This window comes from Anomalospiza imberbis, chromosome 9 (genome assembly GCF_031753505.1).
Source record: "Anomalospiza imberbis isolate Cuckoo-Finch-1a 21T00152 chromosome 9, ASM3175350v1, whole genome shotgun sequence".
Classification (NCBI taxonomy): domain Eukaryota; kingdom Metazoa; phylum Chordata; class Aves; order Passeriformes; family Viduidae; genus Anomalospiza; species Anomalospiza imberbis.
Genome location: NC_089689.1, coordinates 18,202,545 through 18,226,339, shown reverse-complemented (window position 1 = coordinate 18,226,339; position 23,795 = coordinate 18,202,545). Strand labels below are relative to the sequence as shown.

General features: G+C 37.6%; 1 protein-coding gene across 33 annotated transcripts in view; it reads left to right on the top strand.

Moving 5' to 3' along the window:
- The window catches only part of ADGRL2 (adhesion G protein-coupled receptor L2), a 157,409-nt gene that overhangs the window by 101,396 nt on the left and 32,218 nt on the right, over positions 1-23,795 (top strand). For 20 of the 33 annotated variants that reach the window (XM_068199946.1, XM_068199944.1, XM_068199952.1 and 17 more), the window contains 7 exons: positions 5,422-5,531; positions 10,201-10,215; positions 11,157-11,957; positions 19,831-20,127; positions 20,675-20,778; positions 21,616-21,801; positions 23,437-23,475. In XM_068199946.1, coding sequence (XP_068056047.1) covers positions 5,422-5,531; positions 10,201-10,215; positions 11,157-11,957; positions 19,831-20,127; positions 20,675-20,778; positions 21,616-21,801; positions 23,437-23,475 — 1,552 coding nt within the window. The remainder of the gene's footprint in view (positions 1-5,421; positions 5,532-10,200; positions 10,216-11,156; positions 11,958-19,830; positions 20,128-20,674; positions 20,779-21,615; positions 21,802-23,436; positions 23,476-23,795) is intronic. The other 13 variants (XM_068199953.1, XM_068199966.1, XM_068199956.1 and 10 more) reach the window with 3 other exon arrangements.

Here is a 23,795-nt window from a genome sequence, read left to right as displayed (position 1 = left end):
ATTGTATTTTTTTTTAATAGTGAGTTACACATGACTGTTTGCTGTGTTTGCATTTCACCCTACTTAAGGAAACACCACATTCACTGAAATACATCATTAGGAATACCCAAAATTATCTTGATAGGTTTTTTCTGGCTATACATTAATCCATATCCTTTTCAAAATAGCATGATGTTTCTTTCATGTTGCTATATTTGTCAAAGTTGTTTATGCAAAACAAAAGCATTTGAAGGATACATTGCAATGTGGTCATTATTTCATATATACCTTATTTTTGCAAACTGCAAGAATCACTTGTTAAGGATCTGTTTGTATCTTTCTGTGTCAGATGTGACTTGCCCACAGAGATGACCTCTTCCCTCAGTCAGTTGGTTTGATCCATACAGTGCTAATGTCTTTCCAGAATCTGTTTCTCAGATCCCAGTGCTTCATTTTCTGGTCCAGTCATGATACACTGTGGTTTTCATTTTAATGCTGGAGTATTTGTTCAAGTCCATAGATTGTGCGTTTTTAATCTTCCTTAGAACAATGGTGAATAATAGCCCTTGGCAGGAGATAATGAAATTTTCTTAATTTATATTTTCAAGCAGAAGCTTCAATTGAAAATGGCATCCTATGGCCTGCAGACATAGCTCTAGTGCAAGTTTCAGGGGAGCTGTAATAATAATGCAGTGCCAGCAGTGACGAGGAATGATAGGACAGTGAAGAAGCAATTTAAGAAAGAAAAGAGAATGTACCAAAGCTTTATTGTAGCATATCTAATGATCTGCTGAAGATTCCCAATAGCTTTGGGAGCATGACAGGAGAAACTAATGTTATCTTGCCAAAACAGAAGCCCCTGCTTAATCAGCAGAACAAGATTATTGATTAAAACACCTCGCACAATAGATTGCACATGGAATCTCATCTCCATACATTGCACATGAAAAAGTGCAATAATAAGCATAAGGTAATGATAATAATAATAAAAAAGCAAAAGCAATTTGTTGGGAATTGTACAAGTCAAGATTAGAGTTGAAATACAAACAAATTATCATGGAAAATACAGCTGTCCTTATAGCTGAGCAGAGAGGATGGATGGGACAGGGCTACATCATGAGCAGAAGATAATACCAGCCCTGCTGGAGCTGCTTTACTTTCCTTTTTCTTTCTGTATTCATCTGAAATGTGAAGGGCCATTCCTCATTTGCACAGTCTTCTTCCTGAGGTGAAAGGAGTTCAGACATTATACTGTAGCTGTTAATTAAACACTCCATTTGATTTTTAGATTACTCTAAGTGATGCATGTGCATTATGAAGATGTAACCTTTCTTCATTCATACTAAAATACAGAAGGAACACGTGTCAGAGTACACAATTGCTCTTTGCATTCATGAGAATAGTGGTAATTCTGGCATTTCCCCTTGCAAAACTGTTGCTGCTAGCACAAGAACCTGAATTACCATTCTTCCATTACTACAGTTAGTTCTTTCCTAACTAGCATTTCAAATTTAATTCATACATTACCTTTCCTAAGTTAACTGTTACTGAGTTATACAGACTTCTTTGCTGATCTGCTGTATTTCCTTGTAAATGACAAAGTCATTGCATCATAAATCTTTGTGCATATTGTGAATTCTTCTTGAGTGTGAAGACATTTCACAGTGTGCAATCATACAAATTTTAAGATTGTACATAACCCCCTGAAAATGTCCATATTTTAATATATGCTGGGGAAGTATGCAGTTATGTAGATTGCAGAGTGCACTTAAGTGGTATTTAAAACCTACAGAGAACTTAAACACTAGATTACTAACTGAAACACCAGAGTATTTGTGATTTGTCTTCTTAAGTTTGCAGAAATTACAGCTGGTTTATATCACACCTTCATTGGGACAACTCTAAAAGCATTTGAATAGATAGACCAAATTAGCAACATATCATGTAGAAAACAAGCTTTTGTTAAAATGAATGAGGGACTTCCAAGTTATTCACCAGTTCAGGTTTTTGAGGTTTTGATTTTTTAAATTTTTTTTTCCTGATGGTGTCTTGGCCAATTTTGCAATTTTCAAGGTACTTTATTTCTACAATAGTCTTGTTTTGTAGGATCCTGTGACAAAAAAGGTGCTTGCCTGTTACAAAAAGGAATGGGTCACCATATTTAAGGCTGTAACAGTGGAATATCCTCTTCTTCAAGCACAATGTTTCTAAGTGTAAAGGTTTCTTAAAATTATGAAGTTCTGCTGTGGCAGTGACTAGGTAGTAGCCACGTAGGATAATCTGCTGTTTAGTGCTATTTTGTGGAGAGTGGAGTCTCTTTTATCCAATATGCTACAGAATTAGCATATTGGGGCTTCTTGTCTTTTAGAAGCTCAACTGAAACCCTTACCAGTTTGTAAAATGTTTTTTTGCAGACAGTAGCAGAAGTATAGGCCAATAACTAACAGAGAAGTATCCTTGGTTTTACAGAGAAAAACAGTGCAGCAGACAGGAGGCTTTAATTTATCCAGAGAATAAATCACAGTAGTGTAAATTCCCTGAATTACTTGTCTCAGAACTACCTCTGCAAAATTCGCTTATTCTTCGGCTCTTTTTTGTAACCCATGAATTAGGATTGACAGCTGCTATAGTTGCTGTAGGTTTTTCTTAAAAGTCTCACTCTAATGGAAATATGACCACTTAATAGGTAAAAAATGGTTACCTGAATGTCAGCTTTTAAAACTCTGAATATCCTAATCAATTGTCTTTAATTTGAAATCTTAGAAGTGTATGTAAATCATTCAGGTTTTATAAAATATAGCCAACAGTGCAGCAAAATCAGTGATTTGAATGTGCAAACCTACACTTAAAGCACAAATACACTATTCATGTAGTTATTCAAGTAATTCCACTTCTTGGGGAAGTGCTGGTGGGCCTGGTAGCACTGCTGTATACTGCAGCAGTGGACATAACTCGTTATTTTGTAACTGGGGTCTAGAGTGTTATCAATTTCCTGTAAACACCACTCAATGCCTGAAGTTTGACTCTGACACTTACTGTACAAAGAAAAAAACCTGCATTTTCTTCTGAATTATTATTACACATCCTTTTGATAAAACCTAGCATGAAGTTCTTCTCAGTTTCCTGGCTGATGGCAGCATTATGAATCTTTTACTGGGAGAAAATGAAACTGAAGAAAACAACTCTTCACAGGGAAATTAGTCTATCTTTTTCTCACTGCTAAATATGACCTTGGTTAGCTTCATTCTCAAGCAATTTCTCCCAACATGTACTCATTTTATTTTGTAACAAATAAATAATTCTGTCTTAATTGCTACTCATTTGAGTATAAAATAAAATTTTCATACAGCTCAAAGCTGTGGAAACCATCATACTGAAGATGCCCTAGGAGAAGTCTTGTAGGAATTACTTTGGCTTCAGCATAAGGCTTTTGCTAAAGGAATGCAAATTTAAGGAAATTTACTACAAAATCTTACATGCCAGATTTTCTCATGCTGGTTAGTGTACCTGAGGTGTGGCATGTACAAACCCCGGTATTGGGGATATTGCAGAGAATCCTGTGAGGTTTGGGGCCACGTTGCCTTCTCCTGCTTCTACAGCCTCCATCTACACCACACACACAGCAGCAGCGCTCTGTCCTTCGTGGGAGGGGCTGTGTGCACAGTTTCTCATTTTACACACTGAGTTCATTGGTTTTCTCAGCAGGCTGGGTGCACATTTCACCACTTCAGCCTGGCTCTGAAGCCACTGGGTGTGTCACAGTTGTTGCACACTCTGACGTCCTGCACGAGCTGCTGCACTGACTGACTGAGCCATTGGGGTGGGAGCGGAGTGGCATTGTTTGTGCAAAAGCTGTGCACAGGACATGGCTTTGCCCTCTGGAAATGGTGGCAGATGAATTCCCAGCACCCATCCGTATCCATGGTTGTGTATATACAGAAATCCCTGACTATATCCAATTAGTTCTGCAGTTATGAGGCTTAAAATGGTAGAAGTGAGCAACTTTAAAAAACTTTTAAACAAAAGTTTTAAAAAAGGGGAAAAAGAAGAGTTAACTGATCAACTCAGACAGCTTTTGTCTCAGAGTTTTCTCAGCAGAGAGGCACAACATGTCCTGACTGGCTCTGTGCTAGTTTGATTACTATATAAAAAAGGAAGTAATTTATAATAGAGTTCTTTGAATATGTTTGCTCTACCTTTTATGAGCTAGCATGAGTTATTCTAATACCTGTTGGCGCTGTACAGCTGTGGAAAGCCACGGATACAAGGCAGATTGTTTTAGCTTGGGTTATGGGGTATTCTGGAGCACGGGAAGAAGTAGGGCAATAGAAAAGTTGATGTGCAGCTGGAGTCAAAGGCTAGTCTATTATTTAAGTTCAGACTTCTGTTATTCAATTTGCTGACAAACAAAACTAATCCCTTAGAAGATCAGCCAAGCTCTTTCCCTTTTAGTCACCAAACTCCCTGATCTTCCTTTTTTTTTCTTTCTCTTCCTCGTGACTGTTTTCCTGTATTACATTTTGACTATCTCTTCAAGGTTAGGTGATTGTTCACTTTTAATTTCCAAGCTAATATTTGGGTTTTTGGTGTGGGGTTTTTTGGGTTTTTTTTTGGTTTTTGGTTTGTTTGGGGTTTTTTGTTTTGTTTTTTGTTTTGGTGGTTTTTTTTTTCTCTAGAAAAAATAATAGTAGTCTAAAATCTATTCTTATTATTATTACCCTTCAAAAACATGAAGTTCAGTAGATCTTCTCAATTAGAGGCATTGTAATAAAGTTCTTCTTTGTATGAAAATGCATTTTCTTTCATTGTTAAGCAAATAATTGTTATGTTTCAGTCTCCTCAAAAATACATCTGAATTAGTTTTCTTTACTGCTTCCTGTAGCCTAACAGATGAAGCTTAGAGTCCACCAATTGCTCCTAAAATAATTAAAATGGAAATGCTAATGTTCTTTATCTACAATACCTCTTCCAAGGAAAATAATTTCCTTGAATCACCAGAAGAATCTCTCTGAGATGTAAATGTGGATGGTTATTCAGCAGGATGTATGTCTCTAAATATGGAAGGAATTGCTCATTGTTGTTCTTACACATTATTCAAAATTGCACATTTTTTCAATCATATCGTCTTTGCATTTTATCTTCATTTTATTGAACAGTAGTATCAAATCAGTATAAACTTGGTACTTGATACAGCTATCGCTGCCAGTGGGGACAGTTAAGGTAACATCTGTCTCCAAATTTAAAAGTATAAAGCCTGAACTAAAATATTGTCCTGAAGTCTTCTTTTGGACTTTTGCTAATTAGTATTAATTAACTTTGTTGTCTTATGGATTGAACTGCCCAAGTGTGAAGAGAGTTAGCACTGAATGTAGTCCTTCAGTATGAACTAGCAAATTAAATGTAATTTTAAATTAATTAGCTTGCTTTCTTTTCCTATTACAGGTGCAACAACCGAACACAGTGTATAGTAGTTACTGGGTCAGATGTGTTTCCTGATCCTTGTCCTGGAACATACAAATATCTAGAAGTTCAGTATGAATGTGTTCCTTACAGTAAGTATAATCTTTTTATCCTTGCTCACTTCCTCTGGCCCTCACAATTGAAGCTGGAGTGCTGTTACATGGAAAAGAAGCATATGTTTATGGCCCATGGACCCATTATGCATGCAAAGCACTTGCAGACTAGGGCCTCCAATTAGCTTCACAAAGTGTGGAAGGAAGCCATGGTGTGATGCTGGCCAAGTGTCTGTCTGTGTTCTTAAGTGTTTGGCTTTTAAGGCTACTGTTTTTTCCAGAAAACAAACTCAAATTAGCTATTCAATAGGCCAGATAGAAATTTGTACTTTTGCCCACAACCAGTTGCTGACAAATTGGCTTGGCTCACAGACTTGTAAAGCAGGAATTGACTTCAATTTTAATCATGATCTACTTGAAAGGCTACCTGCTGCTGTGGTGACTTTGGGTGCACAGCAAAACCCAGCACTGACATTCAGAGGCAAGTGACCCAGTTGGGGGACATTGTAAAAGGATTTTGTGCTTTGTTATAAATGGACGCAGATTCAGAGTGAATAATTCATTAATAAGGTACTCACACTGTGTTCTTTAAAAGCAAAGGGGAAAAGAGTGAGAAAGAAATGTTTGCTTTTAATTGAAAGATAAAATATCTGTTGTGTCTTGAATCAGCTAGCAAAATAGAGTTTTTCACTGAAAACAAAGTAAATAGTGAAATCATGATGAGATAGAAAAAAGTGAAGTTATGGCTACTTCAGCAGTTTTGTACAATATTCTTTATAATGCCGAAGTTCAGTAGCTTTAGCCATACTTCTTATTTCCTTGCAATAATTAATGCTTTTTTTTATTGACATGTATGCATGTTCATGAAAGTTCTGCAGATTCGACACTTTTAACTGGTTTTGCTTTCTTGTAAGGTCATTCTTTGCAGTGACTTCTCTCTCGTCCTGTAACTCAACAGAGAAATAGCTGTGCTTGCAATGGAATTTGAGCAGTGCACTGATCATTCCCTTGAGTTATTATTAGGCGTGAATTTCTTGATCTGCAGTAATCCTTAACCAAAGTATTTTCTGTTGGTACAGGAAACAGGCCAAGTCTGAGATGCAAAAACACTGTGGTGACAGTATATATTGAAAAAGGAAGGAAATGAGTTCTGGCATAAGCAAAGCCATGCTAAAACTGTCCATACTGTTTCCTGCGAAATTTAGAATTCTGAAACTGAAATACTACTCCGTACTGCTTCACCATACTGAACCTTCACTGTTGTTAAAGGCCAAGCACAGATCATCTGTTTTTTCTTCATTTCTGCTGTGTCATTGTGAAATGGTTGCTTGCTGATTTTTTTCCCTGTACCATTTGTAGGTTTGGAAGCCTACTGCAAACAGTGATCCCTAGTACCATTCCTCCTGTGTGTAGTATTGGTGGCTTGTTGTAACTGTTCTTCTTGTGCCACTTTTGAGGAGTGATGTCTTACCCCAATCTAACCAAAGTTTTGTTCCACAAAGTCCACTTCTGCTTTAGCACTGTTTTCATTTCCAAATTCTCAGAAAGAGGGCAGTGCATCTGATTCCAAAACCTGAGGTCAGTCAAGTGACAAGAAGTTACGTTTCCAGTTCCAGTAGGCTAGCTCTTAGAGGAAAAAATGTAATGTAAATAATGTTCAAACATAATTTCTTATGCTGTTTTAGGAAGAGATGTGTGGATATGTTCTGCTGATTGGGTATTGCTATCTCCAGGAATCTTTTCTTTTCCAGTTTCAGAAGTATAGTGCCACAGCGCGGCCTACCCTGTACTCTAACTTGTAGTTACTTTAATTTTAAAGTGTTTATTTTTATTTACTGTCAGTTGCATTGGCCTACCCTTTGAACTCTGTAATTCTGCATCTATCATAATTCAGGATTCTGGACACTTTCCTGTTTTTCTAAGTCTATAAGATTTGGAGTTCGTCAACTGCAGCATGTTCAGTGATGACACTGCCCAATTCCAGAACTGTAAGAAGCATCACCTATCACTACCAGCAGTCATCAAAAAGATTGCCAGTTACTAAAATGAGTTTTGAAGGTTGATTTCATATCACATTGTGCTTCAGTAGCCATTTTAATTGTTGACTCTCTTTCTTCCCTGTCCCACAAAGCCTATCTTGTTATTTTTCCAAGTTTCTTTTTTTGATGCCTGGTAAACTCAAGTTATCACGTCTAAATTTTATTTCCTTACTTGTTCCAGAGCTCCTTATCTAAATTTACAGAATGACTGAAATAATTAGATTTGCAAATAGAAGCTGTCTCAGTGTAAGAGACTTCTTAGGAAGGTAGGATAAGCTTTTGTGGGCCCAGGAAGGGAGGAGTTTAGTGACCACAGCACTTCCAACCAAAGTTCATATATTTAATGAATTTCATCTTCAGTTACTGCAAGACTGAAAAATTTGCAATTCTCACTGTGGTAGCTTTCAGTCCATGAGAGATGACAAACAGCAATTATAATAGGTTTTGTGGTGAAAGGTGAGAGTTCTTACACACTGGAGTTGCTGTCACCCTTGTACAAAATGCAGTTTATGAGCTCCTCTATGTCTTGCTGGCCTCCAGAAATACATAACTGCTTTGCTTATTGGAAAGTACTTAATTTTGCAATTTAATTAAGTTTGAAAGTACTTAATAAATGCTTCCTTTTTTGCATCTCAAAGTGAAAAAAAAACCCAAAAAATCAGCAAAATAACTTTTCAGATGCTCAGTTAGATCTCCTACAAAAATTCCAGACAAATTTGATAGACATTGTTTTGTCCTGAAATAATAAGAGTGCTATCAATTAAATTACAAGGAGATTGAGAGTACTATACTTGACATTTCTCTCACTTAGGCTTTACGATGTATGTTGGCACTTTGACTAAGAGAAGCCAGCCCTTTTATAAAAGCACATCAAAAATGCCATTTTGTATATCTCTGCATTTTTATTTTAAGCCTATTTTGGACTCAGGAATTCAATAGAAAACATTTTAAAGTGTTTTATTCTCTCTATGTGTGTATTGATTGGACTTTGCAGCATTTGTTTATTTCAATAATCCCATCTGTCCCTGAAAAATCGGTGTACACCAATTGGTGTACAGCTGTACACCAATGCATGCAGAGCAGACATGCCAGTAATGATTTTAGTTATTTTCCCCCCCCTGTCTCCTATTACTAATTCTAAGCAGGTACAGTATCAGTATTGCTCTTTGGTGAGAAATAAGCACACGCATAGAGGTTCACAAACAGAATCATCTGAAAGTCATTAATACTAATGGTACAACCCAAGAATTCATCTCAGACTACAACTTCTGTTTACTCAGATAAATCCAGAATTACAAATTACAGAAAAATGAGTATTTTACCTAAAGATGTATAACAGTACAAAGGCTAGGAAAACTACTGTTCATTTTGAAAATATTGACACCCTCCAGTTCCCCCATAAAGTTATGGAATTGTTTCCTGAAGAAATGCTAGATCAGATCAGCCAATATCATTCTCAGAATAATCATATGTAATTTTATTAATGAAACTGAAAATCCAAAACTTTATGTGAAACTTACAAAGGAATTCTTCAGGATAATACTGTAACACTGAAAATGTAATAGCTGTGCAAATAGTTTTGATACACTTCCCTGCTATCAGCAGCTACAGTTACACAGCTTGGTACATCTGTCATTTTCCAGGTCATTTTATGAAACCAAGGGAGCATATTTCAAAGGCCACAGAGTATATGAAATAGGTTTTATTGCAAATAATTATTGAAAAGCTATTTACTAGCTGGGCTTCAGCTATATATCTTTCTGTAACTTCCTTAAAATTTCCTGGGGGAAAAATTGCTACAGTAATATAACTTTCTTAATTGGGTTTGGTTTATATCTTCCATGTATGGTGGAAGGATGGATGTTTGTTTTAAGCACAATACTGTCCTTGCATACTAGCTTGCTGTTTCGGGCTTAATCGATGATGCTGGAGAATATCTGAATGAGCTAATTGTTAATTTTTTCTTCTCTTTTCCTCTTGCTTACTGTGCTTTTGCTTCTTTTTTTCTAGATGTTTTTGCTTATTCCTTCTAGTCTGATTTTGCAGTTGTAGACTAAGAAGTGGCCAAAGTTCTCAAGATTGACATTCAGGAAAACAAATAAAATACAGCCTAAGGAGACCCAAAGGGTGCAAGCTGCTTTCTTTACAAGAAAGAAAAGCAGGGAAATTTCTGGGGCAAAGATGGGGGAGGTTTAATAATCACATATGCAAACCTATATAATTAATATACTGAATTTTGTATTTCTAATTATCAATTAATAAAATATGTATATGTGCACTTGCACATATATGATAAATTAATATGTTGCTTAAAAACCAACTTGATTAGCATTATGCTTTTAGAAGAAGAAGAGTGTATATAGCATGTATTAGTAAAGTAATTCATTATTTATTCAGGTTCACTAAGTGAAACTACATGTCAACATATCTGTATTCCCTCGTTAATCTACTAAAATGATTGATCCGTGTTCATTTGTGTAACCGTAGAATCTCTCTCCCGCTAGGTTATCCTGTTGTCTGTTTCTCTTTATCCAATATAGTGCAGTTCTTATTCTCCCTATATTTAGCGTCTGTTACTAATTTAATCTTTTAGACTAATAGTCAATTTATGTTAATCTTCTTTCTTTTTTCCTTGCACTTTTTTATTTTTCTTCCGATGCTTAAAATAGAAGTGGAGCAAAAAGGTAAATAACGTATACAGTCCAAACCCCAGCTCCTTGTTATGTGCCTTATGGATGTTAACCTCTTCCCTTCCCCTCCCCACAACACTCTTATATTATGATAATCAGCAGGATCTCATAAGTACACCTCATAAAGAAGTCGACTGTTTGCAATAAAGTGACTTGGCTGCTTAAAGTAGGTGGCGGGGTATAGTGTCTGAAGTACTTGGGCTGGAGGGAAGACTCCCTTGCTTTTTTCTCTCCCTTTCTCTTTGTCTTTCTTTCCCTCTCTTTCTCTCACCCTTGGGTAAATTCTTGTTAATCAAGTGTCATCTTGCCTGGCTTCCAGAACCCTCTCCATAGCATGCCATGGTTACAGGGTTTCCTGGTCTGTTTCATTCATTGCTTTGGTTGTGTTTTGTTTTCTCTGCTCCTAATTGCTTTCTCTATATACCTGATGATTTGTTTTGTTCCTTTATTTTTAATCGAGGCACCTCCTTTTTCAGCCTCACCACTTCTTAAAGTTCTAAACAAGTCGATGCGATTTTTTTTGGACTGAAATGACCTAGCACACTGCTGCACACCAGTTAAAAGCTCTGGAGCGTTAATGTGTACTCACTAAAAGTCTGAAACGAAAATGCAAGAGTAGCTCTACATTTTCTGCTGTCTGTGTATGCCATTGAGCCTTGGTCTGTACTAGTGAAAGCAGTTCCCATCCACTTTCCATACTGGTACAGCAAGAACATGGTAACTTTAAGAAAAGTGGATGATAAAGGGTGATAATTGCATTAATTATAACATAAGGTATAATCTAGTGCCAATTAAATTGATTTTTTTTTCTTCCTGACACAGTCATTATGATTTACCTACCTTTTTGTTTTTTTCTTTTTTCTTTTTTTAATTTTTATTATGAGACGGTCTTAATTTGACGTAATTCTTGTCTTACTTCTCTCTGTGACTGTTAGTTTTTGTTTGCCCGGGGACGTTGAAAGCAATTGTGGACTCACCGTATTTATATGAAGCTGAACAAAAAGCAGGTGCTTGGTGCAAAGATCCTCTCCAGGCTGCAGATAAAATATACTTCATGCCATGGACTCCATATCGCACGGATACTTTGATAGAATATGCTTCTTTAGAGGACTTCCAGAACGGACGCCAGCAGACGACGTACAAACTCCCAAACCGAGTGGATGGTACTGGATTTGTAGTGTATGACGGCGCTGTCTTTTTCAACAAGGAAAGAACTCGGAACATAGTAAAATTTGACTTGAGGACTAGAATTAAGAGTGGAGAGGCCATAATCAATTATGCTAATTACCACGACACCTCTCCATACCGATGGGGAGGAAAGACTGATATTGACTTGGCAGTTGATGAAAACGGCTTGTGGGTAATTTATGCTACGGAACAAAACAATGGGATGATAGTGATTAGCCAGCTGAACCCTTACACTCTGCGCTTCGAAGCCACCTGGGAAACGACCTACGACAAGCGGGCAGCATCCAATGCTTTCATGATCTGTGGTGTCCTGTACGTGGTGCGGTCGGTGTATCAGGACAACGAGAGTGAGACTGGCAGGAATGCCATTGATTACATCTACAACACCAGGTTAAGCAGAGGCGAGCACGTGGACATTCCTTTTCCCAACCAGTACCAGTACATCGCCGCAGTGGATTACAACCCCAGAGACAACCAGCTGTATGTGTGGAATAACAACTTCATTCTGCGATACTCCTTGGAGTTTGGCCCACCTGATCCTGCCCAAGGTAAGAAATTCTTTCTTTCTCATTTTTCATCTCTTTGTGTTTCCATTCAGAGAAATAATTTACGATGTATTTGGTCTTAGATTTAGTTCATGACAGAAAGGAGAGGAAGAATTTTTTGTCTGCATTGTGCGAAGCTGAGCAGCATTACAGCAGTGCAAGACAAATTTGCAGAACCTGTGAAGAGAAATAGAATGACTTTATTTGGTTTACAGGCTTGTGCTGTTCTTTTTTTTTTTGCTTTTTTTTGCTTTTTTTTTGCTTTTTTTCCTATTTTAAATGCACATGTGTAGCTTTTCTGTGGTTGAGAATGAGTTGGGGAATTATTTACTTTATACCATCAGTCAGTTTGACTCCAATAGCTAAACTGAGTTGGAGTTGCTTCATGCTGAGCCAGAAGCCTGTTCCCGTCCGCTCAGTGTTACCTGCGTTCTGAATTGATTACAGCACACACGCAGACCTTTTAACTTCTTGGCGCCAGCAATGGAGAGCAGTGTGTGCTGGGAGGTCCCAGAGGAGACATATGGGGTTAATGTGCAATACCAAGCATAAGTATTTTTCTGCAGCCTTATTTTCACAGTTTCTAATGTCAGGTTAGACAAGATTGTCTGACATCTTTTTAGTGGATTTCTCAGTAAGCCCCTTACAATTGCATTCCAGCTTGCTAGAATTTAGTACTACTTCCTAAAATGAAAGATACTAACTGTCAAAAGGGAAAAGAAAAACGGAGGTCTTTAGATATCAGAAATCCCTAAAAATGGCATGAACAGGCACAGCCACATATTAACATCTACAGAGGAGAGTAAATACTAGGAGAAATGCTCTGTGGCAGAAGACGTATGCAGCAAAAGCTGCTTTAGCAATGAAGGTAATACTTCACTTCTCTCATCTAACTGCTATGCATGTTTAGCAGCCGTTTTTTCTACTTCAATAAAGTAGTAATAATGGCTTCTCCACATGAAAAGTTGCTGTCCTGCTTCAGCAAAGCTGATTCATGCACAGCAGTGCAAACTGTATTATGCACACAATTATAGCAACACACATATAGCTTTCCCAGGTACGAAACTGCATATGAGGCAGCAGAGCAGGGTGGTTAGTGATCTCCAAAGCCATGGGCGATCTGTCCAGTCTCCTACAGACCTCCCTGGCAATACCTGGCCAAGCTCAGGCAGGTTACAGGTGTTTGGGGAACTGGCCAGCTTTGCTCTCTGCACATTGAGCAAGTCCATTCCTCAGGGAGGCTTTGGGGCTGCTCTTAGCAGAGAGATAAACCACTTGTGCAATTAAAAAAAAATTAAAGCTTTCATTTTCATACATTCTCATGCATGCCACTTTTCATTCCATTCAACTGAGACAAAGATGCATTTTAAATTCTCCAAAGCTTTAAGAGTAAGAGGAGAAGATGGAGGTTCAGGCTCTAAGTAGCTTTTGCAGTTCAGGCAGCTGCTGTGAATGTGAAAAAAGCTAATCTTTAAGTCACTGCATAGAAGAAAAAGTATAAAGGAAAAGCAGGGGCAGAAAACGCTTTGTGGAATCCTTTGTTCACTTTAGTAAACCTCCAAAAATCTCCAGTTAGACATTTCATAATATTTTTATTTTGAGAGAGTCTTCAAGATCTTAAGTTATGGTGTATGTGCTGGCCACATCCCATCTGCTCTCAAAACTAGATTTGGGTATCCACCAGCACCCTTTTCACTTCCTGGGTGCCTTGCTGGCATGCAAGGCAGAAGCAGAAATAGTTTATTCCAACAAGACCTAGGCGAGAATGGGTCCAGGGCACACTGCAGGGTACTTGCCTCTCCTCTGAGCTATTTGCCCATTCACCCATGAAGACAGAAAAGGAATATTTGAGTAAGTTATGAGTGAGGGTTTTAAATGCACCAGTAAATATCTTTTGTTTCTGGTCTTTTAAAAATATTGAAACCAAACAAAGACACTCATTTTATTTGAGCGTGTGATGCATATAGTCACAGTATTTTTCCTTAGATAAAGCCAATACCCAATATTTTAATTTTGTACGGGTATGTACATTGCAGATCTAAGAATATGTTTCAGGTCATTTCCTCTTTTGCCTAAGCCAATTGCCTGTAGTTAGAAACTACGAAATGAAAGGAAAAATTATCTAACATAATTGTCCTTGAGAAGTACTGCTATAAAAGCAAGGAAAAATTCTTTACAGTATCTACTTCTATATTTATTTCTATTATATTTCCAGTTCCTCTTTGTTTCAGCAAATTCTGTATAAATTGCAGCTCAGTCCTTTGATTATTATATAAAGGATCTACTTGTGTAATACACATTTGGATTTTTTATCTCATATAGAATTAGATCATCTTTTAAGTGCGCTTGACGAACAGCATTTTCATGCTTCTTTTATTTTAATTTGGTTTGGGACTTTTGTGGTCAACTCAGATTTCTTAATCATCTACTCAACAACATAGGAGTTGTGATAACATTCTGTAAGTCACCTAACACAAGAACTTTCTTTTAGTGTCCTTTGCAACAGTACTTTAATATCAAGTATTTAATAGTGTCACAAGGTCAGTATCTCAAAATTGGAAGTCATGGCCCTTTCTTTTCAAATGGTTAACTTGGGACTATTGTGGAACACTCAGTAATCTGTGGTCCCTCCGTTGCCAAGTGAGAAATAATGATAGATAAGATGCACACTGATTTTTAGTTTTTTTCCCCTATGTATCTGTCTTGGCTATTAGTTTTTGTCTGCACTACAATGTCCAGCTCCCAAGTGCTTCAAAAACACCAGTCTTTCTTCCTACATGAAAGATGAATTTGTTATACTTGAATTGTACTTTCCCTTCAAATTTGCTCCTGGGGCCAAAACTTGGGCTCATCCATGTCCTGAAACTCATGGCTTTGTTTTCTCTATTGTTGCCTTCATTTTTAAATCTCCCTGTTGAAACCTCTGAAATACCACTGCAATTAACCTAATGTTGACCTTGCTCTTGCTGCAAACCGACACCATTTTCTCTTCTTGAGACTTTCCCAGTATCCTTGTTTTCTTAGTCTTCAGGAGAAACTCTTCAGATTTCTAAAACTGTGGTTGCTGGAGGCAGACTACTGCTTTAGTACTCAGGCAGTGGGCTCTGCTGCCCTTAGAACCCCTCCCTTAACCCTACTCTTTTTATGTTATTTTCTTCCTGCTTCTCTCGGAAATCATAGTACACAGATGTATCATAGAATGATGGAAGGATCATTAAGTCCAACCATAAAGCTCACCCTGCTGAGTCCAGCACTGAACCATGTCCCTAAGCTTCATGTCTGCACATCTGATGCTGAGCAAATGCCCCAACTGCATTTGCAAGGGGTCCTCCTGTTTCTGCAGCACTAGTGTCTGCCAAGACGGTGCATTTGCAAGGTGTCTGCCAAGACAATGCTACATGTAAAACATTCAGCCTGCACCTGTGTGTCTCTGGTGTAGATGTAGAAATGGTTTTCAGAGCTACAGCTGTCAAGTACCACTCAGGTATTGCAGAAGAGCATGTTTTCTAAGATTAAGAGTAGAAAGCATTTAAAAATCAAAACCCTAATTTTAAAATGAAATAAAATATATCAGGCCTTGCAAAAAGGCACTGAAAAATTTGAGACAAACCAGAGTTTTTATATCCTTATAAAAACTTATATATAGTGGATATATCCAGTTACATTCTTTCTACAGGAGGTACCAAGGGTCCAAATGAATCCTTGGTGAAACAGGAATTTTTAAAGGAATTCTAAGTTAAAAGACCAGGAAGAATGAGGGAATTTTCCCCCTAAAAAGTGAGTATGAGCATTACATTGTAAGGTTTCCTTGGTAACAAAAAGAAGATAAATCCTTTTGTTCTGTGTTAGTGCATTAGGGAGAGATTTCATCTACACTCATCCCAATTTGTGCTAACTGTTCAAACTGTAGTTGTCTCCCCTTTTGTGCCATGATACCCATCATTAAGTATTATTGGATCACTGCAGGAAGAGATGGATGTTGTGAGTATGGACAGAACAGAAACTCGGAGACTAGCATCACCAAGTAATAGGAAACTAGTGCAACACCAAGAATCTACAAGAAAGTCATGCAGCAAATTAAGTAAATTGGGTTTGTACTACTATATCAAATCTGATAGACTACAGATGAATGAAAAAGTGGTTGTACAAGTAAAGACAGTATAATGAGGACCAGATAGCATATTTCTTAACCACAAGTATTTTGCTAATTTTTTTTGTCACGTGTGTTATCATTTTCTAGGTATACATTTATACTGTGTAAAAATTTCTCTTTCATTTGAATGGGATTTGGCAGGGTCAATAGAGTACTGACTAACATAATAGCTGGAGTAACCTATAGGTAATTAGGTGACTCTTAGTACCTTCCCTGCTATTTACTGAAGCACAAAAACAGGTACAGAGAAGTAATAAGCAGAAGGCAGGAAAATTGTGATTTGCACAAGTTTATGATCTCTGTTGCTTTACACAGCAGCTCCATGTATGACACCTGTTGAGAATAAAGGTGGGCACATAGATTTTCATGTGCCCGAATAAATTAAAATACTTGACCTATAAAAATATTAATTTAATTTAGAAAGTCCATGCAGCTGATTTCTCAAATGACCTTTATGCCAGAGAGGAGAATGAAACCATTTTCAGAAGTGGCACATCATTTGGGCATTACAATTAACACAATTGTAAATCTAAGGTTACATTTGTATTTTGGGTAGGGATATTTTTGATTTGGCTTTGTTTAGTGGTTTTTGTTTTGGTTTTTTTTTTTTTTTTTTTTTTTTTTTTTTTTTTTTTTTTTGCCTGCCTGCCTAGAATAGAAACCTGTTGGCAAGGAATACTAGGTAGCTTGTGTGCCTTCTCTAAATCTGCTCTTCACTGAGAGTTGGGGAAAGAAAGTTACTATTCCCCTGCTGTCCTACAGCAATTGTGTTAAGTTTTTTATAGACATCACACTGCTAAACAGGTGTTGACTTTTATTCCAGTGGTGTCTTCATTTTTAGTAACAGATAGGATACATAACTGTTTAAATCAGCTATTAGGAACTGCATTAAACAAATGTAAATTAACTACGCCTCAATTTGAGTCTTTGAATTTACTTCTTGTTGCTCTTTTCTCTTATTTTCTTAATTTTAATGTCTTCAGCTGATAATAAAAAGAACCTATTCTTAAAAAAAAAAAAAAAAGAAGGCAGAAAATTCGGATTTCTCCTCAGCATGTCAAGCCTAGTGAAAAAGTCAAAATAGAATCTCGCATTGCAAAAGTGTCTTTTTTGGAGTTGGACAAAAACTACATAGCTTCACCCCTGCTGCTTAGAACAATAGGTTAATAACCTTGACATGGAGTTTGTTCTTCTTCTCTGTTGCAGCATGTTAATCATCACTGCCATTATCTTGTATTGGCAAAGTGCTCTGCAAGGCAGAGCCCGCAGATGCCACCGCCCTCAGCTCTTGGAACAAGACACATCAGGTGGTGGCAGCTGTCATGTGTCTTCGTGCAGCTCAGGAGAATGGCTGAGCAGATTAAGTTCCCACAGGTCATAAAAGACAAAATGACCTGCCTTCTAAAAGCTAGATATATTCCTTGAAGTGATGTGTTCGGTTGTTTCTTAGTTTTCAACCACCTTCTTTCCCAGACTTCCTGCACTGTCTGAAGTTTCCTAATGCATTCTTAATTATGATAACTTCTTTTTTAAATTTTGATTGAAGAGATAAGCTCTTAGAAGTTATCTGCAATTTTTTTAAATTTTTTTTGTGAGAGGTGGTTTAAAGTCTTTCTCTTACAATGTGAGATTATTCATATATTTCTATGTAGTACTACCATGCTATGCAGGTCATTTTTTAATAATGGGTGATAGACTTTGAAATTGATTTTAATGGATAGCATGAAAATTGTACTAACTAAAGTTTTGTAATGACAGCAGAATTATTTTAGCTCAGGGTGCAACACCAAATATGTTCTGAAACTTGTTACCTTCCCACTGAACTTCAAAGTGATTTATGAATTCTGACACTGATATTTTGCTTCTGAGACAAAACTGTCCTAAACATTACAGGGTTTGAGTAGTAATTGCAATAATGCTAATAGCTATTTTGATGTTTAAATATGTATTAATTAGCAGAGTGTATTAGGAGATGGATCGTAATTGGTTGTCCCCTGCATCATCCTCCATCCCCATGAGCACCCTGTTCCTGAGGACCTGATTCAGCAGGCCTTGCCTGACACTTGTGGAAGTGATTGCAAATGCTTTTGACAAATGTTAATTGGGAAAGCACTAGAAGGCTGGATGCATTGTAATCAAAAGCAAATTAGAGCAGTTTCACAAGATGTCAGGCAAACACTTGCAGAATAGATCTGAGGGTTTCAATAGTCACTGGCTACACCACAAGTTCAGCACAATTACACACGCTGTGTTCAAGCAGCCAAGAATGAGACTGAAGAGAAGACAGACAAACTTCTCTGCAGAAGTTTGTGAGCAGGAGAGGGATGATAGGCATATCTTTGCCTTTACTCTTGAAAAAACATGACGATCAAAACTTCACCCTAAATTCATGTGCAAATAAAAAATGAATTAATATTCTAAACCTCTAATATAAGTGAAACATAATTGAAAAAATGTTTTAAGATAATTGTAATTTGCCAAATGGCTGAAATTTAATATTACGCAAAACACTAATTTACAAAACAACTGCTGAGAAAAGTGAGACTGCTCTTCATTCTGGTTTTATTTTATTTGATTAAATGTAGAGAAGCTGCATTGTCCAGTAAGTCAAGAGTACAACAGCCTAGCAGAGCAAGAAAAAAAGAGAAAGAAAAAAGCCAAAAATATTTTTCGTGAGCTTATTTGTTCTCAACACAAGCCTCTGTATTTTTCTGTGCCCGTAAAGCATTTTGAACACTGATGAATATTTGGAAATAATGGTAACTGTGGCAGTTGCTTTGCTCACTTGCGTTGTTTCTCAATATACATTTGAAGGTGTTGCACAGCATACCAGACTCCACTAGCATTAACTTATATTATCTCTCCAAAGCCTGAAAACCCTGGCAAGGCTTGGGCTGTACCTCAGCAGCTCCAGCCAGGAGTTCCTGCTGTGGGTCAGTGGCAGGAACAGCTGCACATCCTGAGCTGAAGGCATTTGGCCTAAGCCTGTCCTGGTGTTTCATAGAAGATGAAAACTTGGTCCTTGCCACTGGCTTGAATGAATTGTGTCTTCCTACCTGCTCTATCAAAAAAGGATGTTACGGCCCCAAATGTTCAAAGAGGAGACCGCCGTGTAGCTGCTGGGTGCTGCCTCTGCTTGGAGCTAATCGGGCATGCAGCTCTCTCAGGCAGCATGACTGCTGGGTAGGAAGATGTTATCATAATTATTGCCCTGGAAGGTGTATACTGGGTGACTTGAAGTTTTGGGGTCTGTTTTTCAAAAATGGTCTCGTTAGTTACAGCCCACTGCCTTTGTTGTTAAAGCTGGACTACATTGTTCACGGCACACTGATTCAAATGATTCAATCTATTGAGTTGTTCCTGCTGCAAATGTGATTAAGTAATCTTTAATTGCTTTGAGTGTGTTTGTTATGTACTGATAATTCCCTAGTATGCCTTTCAGCTTTTAGAAATGTAACTATCAATTTTTATTACAGAAGAGATTATTTGAAGAATGTGCTGAAACGTCATAACAGTATGAGCTGGCAGTAAAAAAAGAAAAAACCAAAAAAAAGTCAAAGTTATATCTTAAGCATCCAGAATAGCAGTAAGAGTAATATTAAGATAAAGGAAAGGAGACGCCAGAGAATCCTTGAAAGTTACATAAATAGCTTTTAAATAACTTTTTTATATATAATTCTGAAGTAATTTATTTTATTATTACTCTGATTTTTCCCTGTGCAGTGCCTACCACAGCAGTGACAATAACTTCTTCAGCAGAGCTTTACAAAACCACAGTGTCAACCACTAGCACTACATCACAGAGAGGTCCCATAAGCACAACATCAGCTGGAGGAACAAAGGAAGGAAGCAGAGGACCCAAACCACCACCACCCATTTCCACAACCAAAATTCCTCCCGTGACAAGTTTTTTCCCTTTGCCAGAGAGATTCTGTGAACCGACTGAGGCCAGGGGGATTAGCTGGCCTCAGACACAAAGAGGAATGATGGTTGAACGCCCTTGCCCCAAAGGAACACGAGGTATTGCCTTTAAAAATATATCTTGATGTCAAGCAGACATTTCAAAAGCAATATGCAGCTCTCTCATGATGAATATTTTTAATCTCAGGCTGTGTGTCCCATGATTTTTTTTGTTACCCAGAGAGTGCAGTATCTACAGACACTGGTCAAGTTATAATCTGCAATCGTCATTTGAGCGTAGCCACAGAATTACCTTGCACTTGCACTTGTGTGAATCCAGGTCAAATTTTAGGGCATTGCTTGAGGACTGTTGTGAAATATGCTTACAGCTGCCTTTCTCATTATGAGCTCCCCTCTGGATGAGCTCCAGGAAAAATCAAGGGCTTTTTGTTTGTTTGCAGAAAACGTCTGGTACTTTTCACTGACTTTTTTTTTATTGCTCTTTGTAATCTACATTATTTCCTTACATTTTAGTCAATTATTGTCAAGTACTACCATTAGCAGCATTCAGAATTGAATGTTGTTTAGGAGCACAGTGTAGCCAATTTCCTGAATGCATGAAGAAAAATGGTTTCCATTTCACTGTAGTTTTCTACATCTGTTGCAGGAACTGCCTCGTATCTCTGCGTGGTCTTAACGGGAATGTGGAACCCCAAAGGCCCTGATCTTAGCAACTGTACCTCACACTGGGTAAATCAGCTGGCTCAGAAGGTTGGTTGAAACCTTTTAATCTGGTGTACACTGGTGATTAAGGATTTTAACTCTCAGCATTAATATTTCAGTTTGTTGAAGTTGTCTTTATTACTCTGTGTTCATTAAAAGTAGGAGTTATGTGTACTCCATGTGCAAAGTACTGGCCAACAGTTAGGTTCTTATTTGTGTCTTAATATGCCCTCTGTAAATTCTTATGTTGAATTTGTGATTACGTGTTTTCATCACAATTTAAAACAAAGTAGCTTTTCTTGTTTTCAAAAACCAAAAGCAATATTTGCTTAAAAAATCAAATACTATACAACACACAGCAAAACCTCTGGTATACAACAAGGGTTTTTTTGTTCAGTAAAAATTACACTGTAATAAATAGATTTTTGTCTGAGTGCATTGATAACAGTATGTTTAGACAGCAGAACCACTTTCTGTGTTTTCCTTCCCTACTGAGATTTACAAAGTTTATGAAAACTGGATAATTTGTTGTCAGTACAAGGCTTCTTGACTTTCAAATGCCTCAAGCACTGGTATGAACAAACAGATTTCTTACTGTCTGATAATGGCAGTAAAATAAAAGTGAGGATGAATAGAAGATCGAGCCCAGAAGTCCCACTCAGATTTCTGGTTTTGATGGCTCTTAAGAACTGCTTTTGTGTGTCACAGATCTAAGAACCTTTAATCTTCTGAGATAAAGAGAACGTTATTGGTCTCAATTAGTTACAGATTTCAATGTGTGTGCAAATGGTTATTTCACCACAACAAAGGTACACAGGGAATTGGAATTAGGAGCCGCAAGCAGAACAAGGGACCCTGCTGAGATAATATAAACTGTCATTTCAGATCAGAAGTGGAGAAAATGCTGCTAGTCTGGCCAATGAACTGGCTAAACACACCAAAGGACCGGTCTTTGCTGGTGATGTTAGTTCATCAGTGAGGCTGATGGAACAGCTCGTGGACATTTTGGATGCTCAGCTTCAGGAACTACGGCCCAGTGAAAAAGACTCTGCTGGAAGGAGTTATAACAAGGTACACACCTCCCATCACCTCCTCCTGCTGGGATAACAATTGCTCTTGGGTTTGGTATTTTTTTCCTTTCAGAAATATTAATCTATACTTTGTTCCTGCATGTGTATAGTTCTGGAATAAGCATATGAGAGAAAACAGCAGTAAATACACAGCGGAAAGTTGTAATTACCTTCTTTAGGGAATGAGATATAATTCACAATAGCTGACTGGTCCTAAAATACATAGCTGTGTCCCATATTAAAATCTGGAATGCATTATAACTAGTGTGAGGGAAATGAGTATTAACTCTCAGAAATTCTGTAACAAATCAGCATGTTTATCCAGTGATCCTTTTAACCCTGAACATGTAATAAAATCAGTGGAATTCTGCATAGGTGCAGGGTTTTATTTTAATCCAACTTCCTGCAGAATAATAACACTTTCTTAGACTTCTAAAGACACCAACATGACTTATAATTGATCTTTATAAAAAGGCCTTACTGCACATAAGTAAAACTCGAATTAATGTTTTCTCTGGAAACATGTTCCAAGAAACATTTCAGAGAAAATGTGTCTTTGTGGTTTAAATACAAATTACAGTGTTATTACCTTTCCTCTTTTTCTCAGAGGAAATGTTATATTTCTCAGCCTCTTCCTTGCATGAGCCTAGTCAGCAAGCCACAAATGAAATATTTTTTCATCCTCCTTTAGAGAGAGAGATATCCATGCACTTCTCTGTTATTTTGGCAATAGGTTTATTTACAGCCCCTAGATGCCCTTAAAATAGTTTTCCCAGAGACAGATCTAGTGCCCACACACAGATTTTTTTCCTTTGACCTTTTCGTATAAACCCCACCATTTGAGCAAAAGTTATCTAGACACCTGAGTAAAGGTTGCTGTGCTGCTTTTGGCTGGGGTAGAGTTAATTTTCTTCACAGTGGCTAGTATAGGGCTACGTTTTGGATTTGTGCTGAAATAAATCTTCCATATCTTTGACAAAAAGATGTTTTTGTTAATGCTGAGCAGCATTTTCACAGCATTTTCTTCTTTTTGTACTGCTGTGCTGTCAAGGAATTTGGGAGTGCATGGGAATTTGGGATGGGACACAGCTGGGACCTCTGAGCCCAGCTGACCAAGGGGGTATTCCAGACCATGTGACATCATATTCAGCATATAAAGCTGGTGGGAATTAGGAAGAACTGGGAGACTGCAAAGTTATGGTGTTTGTCTTCCCAAGTAACTATTCCATGTGATGGAGCTTGGCTTTTCTGGGAATGGCTGAACACCTGCCTACCCATGGGAAGCAGTGAATTAACTCCCTAGTTTATTTTATTTTGTTTTACCTATTGAACTGTGTTTATCTCAGCTCATGGATTTTGTCAGTTTTACCCTTGTGATTCTTTCCCCAACCCTGCTGTTGAGCAAACGAGCAAGTGGCTGTGTGGTCTTTGGCTGCCAGCTGGGCTTAAACCACAGCTGGGAAAAAACATTTCCTGTGAGATGTTCTGCGTGATGTAGTCATCATGGACAGAAACTAGATTAATGTCCAGGCTCTCATTCAAAATCAGGATTTGAAACACCAGAGTATTTTTTTTCTCTTTCTGAAGTTTTCCAGAATCTTTCTAACTTCTGATTTTCTTTTTCCTTATTAAAAAGCTCCAAAAACGAGAGAAGACGTGCAGGGCTTACCTTAAGGTATATCTCCTGTGCTGTCACCCTGCTTTCTCCCTGCTTCAGCAACCTGCCACGCTTTATCATCTTGCTGCATGATCCTATGTATTTCAGTCTTTGATAAATGTGTATTGTGCCCCATATCAACTTTAAAAATGTTGGCTTTGCACAGGTATAACACTCAGAAAAAAAAAAATCAAAGTTCATACCTCTTGTACCTTAACATGTTCAAAACTAAAAGAGCAGAAGGGATTATTATCTGAATTGGAAGTAACATCTCTCTTGTAATAAAATTTTGGGCAGGAGGAAAAAGCTTGCAACTCAAAGAAATTAGTTCACCTTGG